Raw genomic sequence first — 12,625 nt, forward strand, 5'->3', positions numbered from 1 at the left:
AGTGGGCGGGAAGATTGGGGGAGGAGGCCCCTCCTTAATTTCTGCCCTGGGCCCCAGCCTGTCTAAAACCAGCCCTGGACCTTGGACAAATCCTAATATCTTTTAAGGCGTTTTGCACATCTTTCCTGATCCCCACAAAGTCCGCTTTTAAATCTTGAAACCAGCCCACCAGATCGGCTTTTGTGACATTGGTAGCTTCCTCCATGCCGTCAGAGGGCCTTTCTATTTCTGGATTAGCCTGCAGAGACGCTATCTTTCTTTCTCTCCGCCCTGGCTCCACTGTTTCTCCTTTCGATTTTTCGCACCTCTCCGGTGTGAAGAGGAACTGTTCCAAGGCTTTTTTCGGCGGCTTAACCTGGGATCGTCACTCTCCTGCCTTTTCCGTGCTCGAATAGCCTGCTTAGATAGTGAAATTTGCTCAAGAAAACATCAGCCCCAGTGGAGCCACACGATCAAGCAGCCATCTCGGACCGTGATGTCACTTACCCATTCTCACCTTTCCCCGCTGGAATCTTACTTGAATGACATGAGGAAGGACCTAGCGAAGCTAGAGGAATGGACCGATATTTGGCAACTAAGGTTTAATCCCAAAAAATGCAGGGTCATGCACTTGGGTCGCAAAAATCCAAGGGAACGGTACAGTATAGGGGGTGTAGTGCTTCAGTGTGCGAAGGAAGAGCGGGACTTGGGGGTGATTGTGTCTGACGACCTTAAAGCTTTCAAACAGGTAGAAAAAGCGACGGCCAAAGCCAGAAGGATGCTTGGGTGCATAAAGAGAGGCATGACCAGCAGGAAAAAGGAGGTGATAGAGCCGTTGTATAAGTGTCTGGTGAGGCCTCATTTGGAGTACTGCGTGCAGTTCTGGAGACCGCACCTACGGAAAGATATAAACAGGATGGAGTCGGTCCAGAGGGGCGGCTATGAAATTAGTAAGCAGTCTTGATGCAAAAATTATAGGGACAGGCTTATAAACCTCAACATGTATCACTGGAAGAGAGGAGGGAGAGAGGAGACATGATAGAAACATTTAAATATCTCAAGGGGCATTTATGTACAGGAAGAAAGCCTTTTCAAATGAAGGAGAGCTCTGGAATGAGGGGGGCATATGACAAACTAGCGAGGTAATTAAAATTTGCTGATGACACAAAGTTATTCAAAGTCGTTAACTCGTGACAGGATTGTGAAAAATTACAAGAGGACCTTACGAGACTGGGAGACTGGGCGTCTAAATGGCGAGGTTTAATGTGAGCAAGTGCAAAGTGATGCCCGTGGGAAAGAGGAACCCGAATTATAGCTAAGTCATGCAAGGTTCTACGTTAGGAGCTACGGACCAAGAAAGGGATCTAGGTGTCGTCTAGGTGTCTGTCCTTTCCTGGTTCTCTTCCTACCTCTCCCTCCGCACCTTTAGTGTTCACTCTGGTGGATCCTCTTCTACTTCTATCCCTCTGCCTGTCGGCGTACCTCAGGGTTCTGTTCTTGGTCCCCTCCTCTTTTCTATCTACACTTCTTCCCTTGGTTCATTAATCTCATCCCATGGCTTTTCCTACCATCTCTATGCTGACGACTCCCAAATCTACCTTTCTACCCCTGATATCTCACCTTGCATCCAAACCAAAGATTCAGCGTGCTTGTCTGACATTGCTGCCTGCATGTCTCAACGCCACCTGAAATTAAATATGACCAAAACCGAGCTTCTCATTTTCCCCCCCAAACCCACCTCCCCGCTCCCCCCGTTTTCTATTTCTGTTGATGGCTCTCTCATTCTCCCTGTCTCCTCAGCTCGAAACCTTGGGGTCATCTTGACTCTTCTCTCTCCTTCTCTGCTCATATCCAGCAGACCGCCAAGACCTGTCGTTTCTTTCTTTACAACATCCGTAAAATCCGCCCCTTTCTTTCCGAGCACTCTACCAAAACCCTCATCCACACCCTTGTCACCTCTCGTTTAGACTACTGCAATCTGCTTCTTGCTGGCCTCCCACTTAGTCACCTCTCCCCTCTCCAGTCGGTTCAAAACTCTGCTGCCCGTCTCATCTTCCGCCAGGGTCGCTTTACTCATACTACCCCTCTCCTCAAGACCCTTCACTGGCTCCCTATCCGTTTTCCGCATCCTGTTCAAACTTCTTCTACTAACCTATAAATGTATTCACTCTGCTGCTCCCCAGTATCTCTCCACACTCGTCCTTCCCTACACCCCTTCCCGTGCACTCCGCTCCATGGATAAATCCTTCTTATCTGTTCCCTTCTCCACTACTGCCAACTCCAGAACTTCGCGCTTTTTGTCCTCGCTGCACCCTACGCCTGGAATAAACTTCCTGAGCCCCTACGTCTTGCCCCATCCTTGGCCACCTTTAAATCTAGACTGAAAGCCCACCTCTTTAACATTGCTTTTGACTCGTAACCACTTGTAACCACTCGCCTCCACCTACCCTCCTCTCTTCCTTCCCGTTCACATTAAGTGATTTGATTTGCTTACTTATTTATTTTTTGTCTATTAGATTGTAAGCTCTTTGAGCAGGACTGTCTTTCTTCTATGTTTGTGCAGCGCTGCGTATGCCTTGTAGCGCTATAGAAATGCTAAATAGTAGTAGTAGTAGTAGTCATTGATGATACGTTGAAACTTTCTGCTCAGTGTGCTGCTGCAGCTAAGAAAGCAAATAGAATGTTAGGTGTTATTAGGAAAGGAATGGAAAACAAAAATGGGGATGTTATAATGCCTGTGTATCGCTCCATGGTGCGACCGCACCTTGAATATTGTGTTCAATTCTGGTCGCCGCATCTCACAAAAGATATAGTGGAATTAGAAAAGGTGCAGAGAAGGGCGATGAAATGATAAAAGGGGATGGGACGACTTCCCTATGAGGAAAGGCTAAAGTGGCTAGGGCTCTTCAGCTTGGAGAAAAAGGCGGCTGAGGGGAGATATGATAGTGGTCTATAAAATAATGAGTGAAGTTGACCGGGTAGATGTGAAGCGTCTGTCCCACGGCTTTCCAAAATACTAGGACTAGGGGGCATGCGAAGAAGCTACAATGTAGTAAATTTAAAACGAATTGGAGAAAAGTTTTCTTCACTCAATGTGTAATTAAAACTCTGGAACTCATTGCCAGAGAATGTGGTAAAGGGCAGTATAGTTTAGCGGAGTTTTAAAAAAGGGTTTGGAGACGGCTTCCTAAAGGAAAAGTCTATAGACCATTATTAAATGGACTTGGGGAAAATCCACTATTTCTGGGATAAACAGTATAAAATGTTTTGTACATTTTGGGGATCTTGCCGGGTATTTGTGACCTGGATTGGCCACTGTTGGAAACAGGATGCTGGGCTCGATGGACCTTTGATCTTTCCCAGTATGGCAATACTTATGTACTTATGCTGTACTCAAAGCAGTTTACATATTATATACAGGTACTTATTTTGTACATGGGGCAATAGAGGGTTTGTTACTTGCCCAGAATCACAAGGAGCTGCAGTGGGAATTGAACCTGGCTCTGCTAGTTCGCAGGCCACTGCACTAACCATTAGGCTACTCCTCCATGCCACATGGTGGAATTTGTGCATAAATGTTTAGAATATTTGAATACATGCACATACGTGCAAACATATGCACCTATGTGCTATTCTGTAATACATTCATATCTTACATAGTGTATTTTACAGGTGGCATACACATAGGCAGAGTCTGAGTGGGACACATTTATATGTGTAACTTATAGAATACTGTAAGTTATGTGTGTATCACTGGCACTTAAATGAACACATTTATTTACTCCAGCTCTGCGACTGATATAAGTGATTGCACCTATGTGCATATGAATCTATATAATATTCTATGTGATTCTGTCTTGTTGCATTGTCTCGTTTCATAACTCACTAATCCCCCCCCCCCCCAACATCTATTTATTTGACTTTCTAAACTGCATAGATTTTTGTAATATTTGAGGTATATCAAATAAACTGAACTTGCCTATCAGGCGCCCTCTGCACACCTATATATAGACACACAGTTATAGAATTATCTCCACAATGGAGACAAACATACAGAAAGAACTGTGTGTTTGTACACAATGGAGGCATTTCTCAAAGATTTGTTTCAATGAGAATATCTCAGAATCTTCAGTAGGGAAACAACATCTAGCCAAAATTTCAGCAATTTTTGCACTACAGCAAAACTTTGAGAAATTCCACTCTAACTATCCTCGTGTGCAGAGATGCACATATATGTAATGTTCCACTTCCTTAAACCAAAGTTCAACTCAAGATAGGCATGCTATACACACATCACATCTGTTTAAGCTTTCCAAAAATACTAGGACTAGGGGGCATGTGATGAAGCTACAAATTAGTAAATTCACTGAATAAAAAAAAAAAAGGTAAAAAAAAAACAAAAACAAATCGGAGAAAATTTTTCTTCACTCAACATGTAATTAACCTCTGGAATTTGTTGACAGAGAATGTGGTAAAGGCGGTTAGCTTAGCAGAGTTTAAAAAAGGTTTGGACAGGTTCCTAAAGGAGAAGTCCATAGACCATTATTAAATTGGACTCGGGGAAAATACACTATTTCTGGGATAAGCAGCATAAAATGTTTTGTACTTTTTTGGGATCTTGCCAGGTATTTGTGACCTGGATTGGCCACTGTTTGGAAACAGGATGCTGGGCTTAATGGACCTTTGGTCTGTCCCAGTATGGCAATACTTATGTAAACATATCACACATATGCAATAATAGAGCATATCTTCTATATATAATCTGACTTTTAAAAAAACCCAATAGAGTACAAATAAGTAAAATGATGGCATTAATTTGACTTTATACAATGTAAATACTAATTCTGTACATGAGGAGATAGGATCACGCTGAGTTTCCTGTAAAGACAGTGATATGCCATAGAATACAAGAATCAGCTTGCTCAGGGTGCCTGCAGTGCACCATGGGAATGTGCTGTCTCCATAGCCATGCCAAGAAGGGCACAGATGCTATATCCCTTCAACTCACCAGAGTCATCTCCCAACCAAAACACTACATACACTTCTAGTCCCAAGTTTTTCTCATTGAAAACAGCATGGAAATATGTTTTTGGGACATGTTTCATAAGATTCAGTATAAAAAGAAAAAGAGCTGGGGAGATACAGCATGGTGATTATTGATTTTCTGTAGTGTGATAACCAAGCATATATGTCTCAGACTTCACTGGTAACTGAGACTTCCTGCATCAGAAAACTGGTGTGGTGTTTGCAGTGAAGGAATTCATGACCACTTGTTCCTGTGTGGGCAGGGCCCCCTCATCCAATGGCACGAAGGGCTCTCCTGTCCATGCTAGGACTAACCCTTCCATCCAAGTATGCTCCTTCTAGACATATCTTGCACTCTGCTGACTGCTGACCACATCACCCTGAGTCAGAAACACTGCTCTCTCGGCAGAAGGGGCCTTGTAAAGTGGCAGTCACACAAAGCCTGGTTTCAGAGAAGAGCGGCGACAGTTTGGACAGCCACGTGTCCCATTGGTCTGGAGGCATCTGCAAGAGAAAATATATAAGTGGTTGCGTGGATTACTGGGAAATATCCATTCAGTGTGTAAAGAAGTCGTCCATCCAGAAGAGCTCAGCTTTCCAGATAATACAGAACAATCTCTTTTTTTTCAAAACTTGTGGGATACACAAGAAATGTAATTCTTATTTGACATGAAAAAGAATCTAAGATTGATGAAAGAAGAGTGTGAATACTGCAGTCTCTGGAAGTGATCAATAAAAGCACTCTCATTGTCAGGGAGGAGACTGAAGATGCAGAGCCAGTGTCAAAGGAAGCGAAAAAGTTGTCTCTGATAGAAGCAATCTTATTCCTTAAGGAGTGGAATGCAGTTTCACTGACAGAGAAGTTGTTTAATTTTCAGGAGGAAAAAAGGATAGTCACATGATTTGGGTTTTGCAGTGAAGAAGAAGGACCAGTCTCATTATGTATGAACTAAAAAGGAGTCTCATAAAATAATGAGACCTAGGGAAAAGAGCAATCTCATTTTTAAGAGAGAGAAGGTGCAGCAGATTCCTTATTGTCTGAGAAGAAGGAATTGCGTCATTCTTAGGAGGAAGATGACTGCTTTACTATTGAGAATTGAAATAGCAGTCTCATTGCCAAAGGTGAGAAGGAGAAATTTGGATTTCAGGGGCTAAGAAAGTATCACAAAAACCAATAACCCCAAGCTAAATTTAGTGGTATGTGTGACTATCAGATAATAGAACTCTGTATGTTAGTAATACTGTCTGGGTTTCCTTAGAAACACTCCTTCACTGGTGCAGCTTAGCGCATCTTAGAATAGGTGGCGCTAGTTTGCTGAGGCTGATTCACAGGGACGGGGCTCAGAGCAGGCTGGAGTCAAAACCTCTCTGGCAGAACAGAATTACAGAGGCTTCCAGGAGGGAGGCCCTGAGGCAAGAGGACTAAGCTGAGCTGTAGTACCTGAGAAGACCAGGGAAGTGGTGTGGCTCAAGTTTAAGGCTTCAAGAGTTTGTGTGGGAAGACCTTGAATTGCATTCAGAAAGTATTTACTTTTGATGTGAGGAAAGAGAGAAATAAAGAGGCTGGCCATAAGCCTGTGAAGTAACAGGGTGCACATGTGTCAAACAATAAGGTATTTTCCTTTCTGCTTGCAACCCTGTGTGTATGGTAAAATTATGTCTTACCTGATAATTTTCTTTCCTTTAGTCACAGCAGATGAATCCAGGAACTGGTGGGTTGTGTCTGCCTACCAGCAGGTGGAGATAGAGAACACTGAAAGCAGTGACACTGGACGCCTAGCTCCCTGTCTCCTCAGTATAGGTCGTATCCCAAAGCAGAGAAAAAGGAGACAGAAAAAGAACACTCTCCTCACAACAAAACAGCAACAAGCCAAACATAAACAACTTGAAAACGTAATAAAGTATGACTCCAGGAACTCAAAGGAGTCGAATGGACGGTTAAAATTCACCATCTTCTGTCAACTTCTTCTTCTTCTTCGATCTTGCTTAAATGTCTGCGAATGCCAACAAACACAGCGAGGTATCAGGAAGCAGGGAGGGATCCTGGATTCATCTGCTGCGACTAAAGAAAAGAAAATTATCAGGTAAGACATAATTTTATCTTCCTTAGCATCCACAGCAGGAACTGGCGGGATGTACCAAAGCAATCCCTAAACAGGGTGGGAAGATGTCGCTCCAAGAGAGAGCACCACCATTCCAAAACATGCATCCCTCCTTGCCTCTACATCAAACCTATAGTGTTTAACAAACGAATGGTGCGAAGCCCAAGTAACTGCCCGACAAATGTCCTTCAAGGAGAGAACTGCAATCTCCGCCCAAAAAGCTGCCTGCGCACGAGTTGAATGAGCTTGCAAACCTTCTGGAGGAAAGGAACCTTTCAGCAGATATGCAGAAAAGATGACTTCTTTAATCCAACGAGCAATCATCACTTTGGAAGCTGTGTAACCCTGTCTGGGCCCAGCAAAGAGAACAAACAAATGATCTGAGAACCAGAATTCATTAGTCAATCGCAGATACTGGATTAACGAATGACGAACATCTAAAAGATGCAGTTGAGCAAAATGATCAGGAAACTCCGCTCTTTGAAAAGAAGGGAGAAAAAGAGGCTGATTTAAGTGAAAGGCTGATATCACCTTAAGCAAAAAGGAAGGAACCGTTCTCAAGGTGACGCCAGATTCCGAGAACTGCAGAAAGGGCTCACGAAATGACAGAGCCTGCAATTCCGAAACTCTGCGTGCCGAGCAAATAGCCACAAGAAATACCGACTGCAAGGTTAGATCTTTCACCAAAGTGGTACGCAACGGCTCAAACAGGCTGCCCTGAAGAGCACTAAGGATCAAATTTAACTTCCAAGATGGACAAGGACACCAAAAAGGAGGACAGAGGTGGAGCGAACCTTTCAGAAAATGCACCACGTCCAAATGAGCTGTAAGAGAAACACCAGCTAGGCATCCTCGCAAACAAGCTAGAGCAGCCACCTGCATCCGAAGAAAGTTATAAGCCAGTCCCTTTTTTAGACCATCCTGCAGAAAGGCTAAAATCTGAGAAACAGAAGCCTTAAAGGGAGACCAAGCACGGTCAGCGCACCATGCCTCAAACGTGCGCCACACCCAGGCATAAGCTGTAGTTGACTGAGTGCGTAGCAACGTAGCAATCACCGAATCATCATAACCTTTCTTTCCTCAATTTCACCCTCTCAAGAGCCAAGCCGTAAGACCAAAGCGGGAGACATCCTCCATCTGAACTGGGCCTTGATGAAGTAACCCCAGAAAAACCGGAAGCCGCAGCGGGGACTCCATAAGAAGGCGCATTAAATCGGCATACCAAGGCCGATGAGGCCAGTCTGGGGTTACCAACACTACGAGACCCCAATGAATCCTGATTCAATGCAGCAGGCATCCAATTAGAAGCCAAGGAGGGAAGACATAGAGGAGACCAACTGTTGGCCAAGGCTGTTAAGAGAGCACCTAGACCTGCAGAATCTGACTCCCACCTTCTGCTGAAGAACGTGGGCACTTTTGCATTCCGTTTGCTCGCTATGAGACCCATCACCGGAATGCCCCACTGCTGACAAGATTAGATGGAAGGCCTTCGTCGATAGTTCCCACTCCGCCGGATTGAGAAGATACCGGCTGAGGAAGTCAGCTTGCAAGTTTCTCTGACCCGCAATATGCACCGCTGAAAGACAAAGAAGATGGCTTTCCGCCCAAAGAAGCAGGTTGGACGCTTCTGAGGCCAAAGCTACACTCTGAGTGCCTCCCTGACGATTTATGTAAGCTACCACCGAAGTGTTGTTTGATAGGACTCGAACCGCTTGACCCTCCAGAAGTTCCTGAGAGCTAGATTGATTGATCTCAATTCCAGACGGTTGATGGACCATTGTGCCTCTGTTTGAGACAACTGTCCCTGAGCCATCTGCTGAAAATGAGCTCCCCAGCCCGAGAGACTGGCATCCATCATCACAATCAGCCAAGGAGGAGACGCCAAAGGCATCCCCCTCTGAAGGTTGTTGGCACAGAGCCACCAGGCCATCTTTCGGAAGCCACGTCAGCTGACAAAGATAATTCTGAGACATGGGAGGCCAGCGACTTAACAAGGTGTGTTGAAGAGGTCACATGTGAGCCCTTGCCCACGGAACTACTTCCAGAGTGACCATCATTGATCCCTGAACTTGCATGTAATCCCAAGCTCAAGGACGAGAGGACAGCAACAGACTGCGAACTTGAGAACAAAGCTTAAGTTTCCTGCTCTCTGGCAAGAAGACCCATCCCTGAGCCATATCAAACAGAACTCCCAGGTATTCCAACATCTGGGAGGGAAGTAAACAGCTTTTGGGAAAGTTGATCACCCAGCCAAGGAACTGAAGAAACTTGATGACTCGAGAGGTCATCGTCAAACTTTCCTGAACAGAATCCGCCCGAATGAGCCAATCGTCAAGATACGAATGAACTTTGATTCCCTCTTTCCGAAGAGAGGCCGCCACAATGACTATTACCGTGGAAAAGGTATGAGGCGCCATGGCTAGGCCGAAAGGGAAAGCGCAAAACTGAAAATGACGTCCCAAAACTGCGAAGCGAAAAAACTTTTGATGAGGAGGCCAAATGGGAACGTGTAAATAGGCCTCTTTCAGATCCAAGGCAGTGAGGAACTCTCCTGGCTGAACAGAGGAGATCACCGATCGTACTGTCTTCATACGGAAGTGACAAACCCGGAGGCATTTGTTCACTTTCCTGAGGTTGAGAATAGGCCTGAAGGCACTCCCTTTGCGAGGGACGACAAAGTAGATTGAATAACAGCTGGCGCCCCATTCAATTCGCAGAACAGAGACCACCACCCCGAGATCCAACAGCGTTTGCAGGGTATCCTGGATGGCCTGCTTCCTGGAAGACATGGCACAGTGAGACTCCAAAAATCCATCTCCGACAGGAAAGGCAAACTGTAACCTGTAGCCGTCTTTTATAAGATCCAAGACCCATTTGTCTGACGTTATAGTGGTCCACACCTCGCGATATAGGGATAACCGACCCACCCACTAGGGGAACAGTCAAGGGATGGACTTGCACCCCATCATTGGGGAAGCCGACTGGCAGCCTGAGCTCTGCTGGGAGATCCAGACGATCTCTTGTTCTGAAAGGAAGACTTCTGCTGGAACCTGGAATGCTGAAAGGAAGAAGTACGACCCGGACGATAACGGCGCATCTCAGAAAGCGAGGTCTAGAAGAACTGGACTTAGCAGCGGGCCTAGGCTTGTCCTCAGGAAGATGCTGAGATTTAGAATCTCCCAAATCCGTAACTATCTTTTCTACATCTTCCCCGAAAAGCAACTTCCCACAAAAGGGAAGCCTTGTGAGATGCTGCTTAGAAGCCATATCAGCAGCCCAGTGGCGCAGCCAAAGCAAACGTTGTGCTGAAACCGCCAGAGCCATCTGCTTGGCTGAAGCCCTGACCAAATCATAAAGAGCATCCGCTAAATAAGCGAGAGCCGACTCCATCGGAGAACTAGCCAAGGACCCAGAGGCTGAATCCTGTTCTTGCTCCAGACTCTGCTGAAACCAGGAAAGACAAGCTCTGGCTGTATAAGAACTACACATAGAAGCCTGTAAGGCTAGCATGGCCACCTCAAAGGAACGCTTAAGGGAAGCTTCAAGACGTCTGTCTTGCGTGTCCTTAAATGCAGCTCCCCCTTCAACCAGGAGAGTGGTCTTCTTCGTGACTGCCATCACCAAAGCATCCACCTTAGGAAGAGAAACAGCCTCCAGGGTAGTGGGAGCCACCGGATAGAGTTGGGTCATCGCCCTAGCCACTTTTAAAGACCCCTCAGGGTCAGTGCACTGAGTGGAAATAAGTTCTTGGATAGACTCATGCACAGGAAAGGCCCTAGAAAGTTTTCTTGTGCTCGCCATCTTAGGATTAACCGCAGCCGCAGAAAGTTCCTCAGGGTCAGAGATATTAACCGCTGCTAAAGCCTCGGAGATGAGGGAAGATAGCTCTTCACGATGAAAAATCTGATCGCAGAAGGATCATCCTGCTCCCCCTCCTCAAAATCTTCCAATTTAGAGGGTCTAGAAGATTCCCCCAACCCCAGCAACACCAAAGGCGGGGAAGACCCAGGCGCCACGGACCCATCAGGGAGAGCAGCCAAGTCCTGTGAAGACAAACTAAGACCAAAATCCCCCTGAGAGCCAAGGGTCTCCCTGGGTTCCAAAGAGGTCTGAGGGAAGGAAGGAGACCCCAAAGGCAAACCCTTCCTGAGCAAATAAACCTGGTGTAGTAAAAGAAAAAAAAATCGGAGAATCCCATCTCAACCCCAGAAGGGCAAAGAGCACCACTAAATGAATCAGGAGCCGCTGCTGCGCTGTTACTCCCCATATCCGCCGAAGCGGGAAGGTAGGAAGACTCCATAGAAAGAAAAAATGCGGGCTCTAAAGGCACCTCCGAAATCGCCGCATGGGCCACATGGTCCAAGACACAGGAAGAATCACTAGTCGGCTCTCCCGCCTCCGCCATCACTTCAGAGCAGCGTGCTACACAGAGTCCCGCTGCCAAACGGCGAGAGCCGCAGCGGGAACATCTCTTAACTACTTCTGCGGCCATATAACTGAAAATCGTGAACGTTCGCCGAACCCCCACCCCGACCACAACAAGGAGCGCAAGGTACTTACCGGCACCGGAGGGAAGCTTAGCAACGGCGGCCACTCTCCCAGGGAGCCCAAAATGGCACTCTCGTCCTCCCCACAGCCTGACAGTAAGTTCAAGCAAAGCAGCCGACTCCAGCAGAGGCATAAATAAATTCTATGTTTCACTCTCTGCACTACAAGTTAGCCAGTGCAAAAAAGCTATATATCTTCTCTCTCTCTCTTTTTTTTTTTTTTTATATCGGCTGACAGCTGCAAAAGTTGTGAGGAGAGATTTTTTTTTTGGCAGCAAAAGAGGGAGGCAACAGAAAGAGAGGGGTAGGGGTAGGACAGGGACCTGCAGCACAAGTATGTCCTCAAGGCCGGCACCCTCAGCCAGACGCCCCTACGCTCAACTGGCCAAAGGGCTCAGGAACACCCCAAGAATACAGGAGCTGGGATGGATTAGTCCACCACCTGCTGGAGACAGAGATATACTAAGGAGACGGGGAGCTGGGCGTGCAGTGTCATTGCTTTCAGTGTTCTCTATCTCCACCTGCTGATAGGCAGATACAACCCACCAGTTCCTGGATTCATCTGTTGCTGATGCTAAGGAAGACTTGAGTTTGTGCCCAATCCAAGTCACACCCTCAATCACATTACCACATCTCACTGTAGAAATAGTACATTTCTAAGACTATATAGTACATTTTATCAAGACTTTTCATAAAGCACATAAAGTAATTATTCAGAATTGTCTGTGGGATTCTGTATATCGTACTGAGATTTCTATGTGGAAATCAAAATGTATTCCATAACAGTGCGCATAACGTTTTTAGTTAACAAGCTAATTGGTGCTGAAAATAGGATGTTAAAAACCAATTATCAGCAAAATTGGCATTAGAATTTACACACACTACTTGCTAAGTGTATTCTGTAACATGGTGTGTTAAATATAAGTGGCATAGTTGAAAAGTAGGCATGGTTATAAGTGTGGAATGGGCGGG

The 12,625-nt window shown here is 45.8% G+C and overlaps 1 protein-coding gene across 1 annotated transcript in view; it reads right to left on the minus strand.

Annotated features, from left to right (window-relative positions):
- Nucleotides 1-4,691: 4,691 nt before the first annotated feature.
- The window catches only part of RAPSN (receptor associated protein of the synapse), an 85,748-nt gene continuing 77,814 nt past the window's right edge, over nt 4,692-12,625 (minus strand). The window contains exon 9 of the mRNA XM_030199488.1: nt 4,692-5,508. Within this exon, the coding sequence (XP_030055348.1) occupies nt 5,436-5,508 (73 nt within the window). The 3' untranslated portion in view covers nt 4,692-5,435. The remainder of the gene's footprint in view (nt 5,509-12,625) is intronic.

Source organism: Microcaecilia unicolor, chromosome 4 (assembly GCF_901765095.1).
Source record: "Microcaecilia unicolor chromosome 4, aMicUni1.1, whole genome shotgun sequence".
NCBI lineage: Eukaryota > Metazoa > Chordata > Amphibia > Gymnophiona > Siphonopidae > Microcaecilia > Microcaecilia unicolor.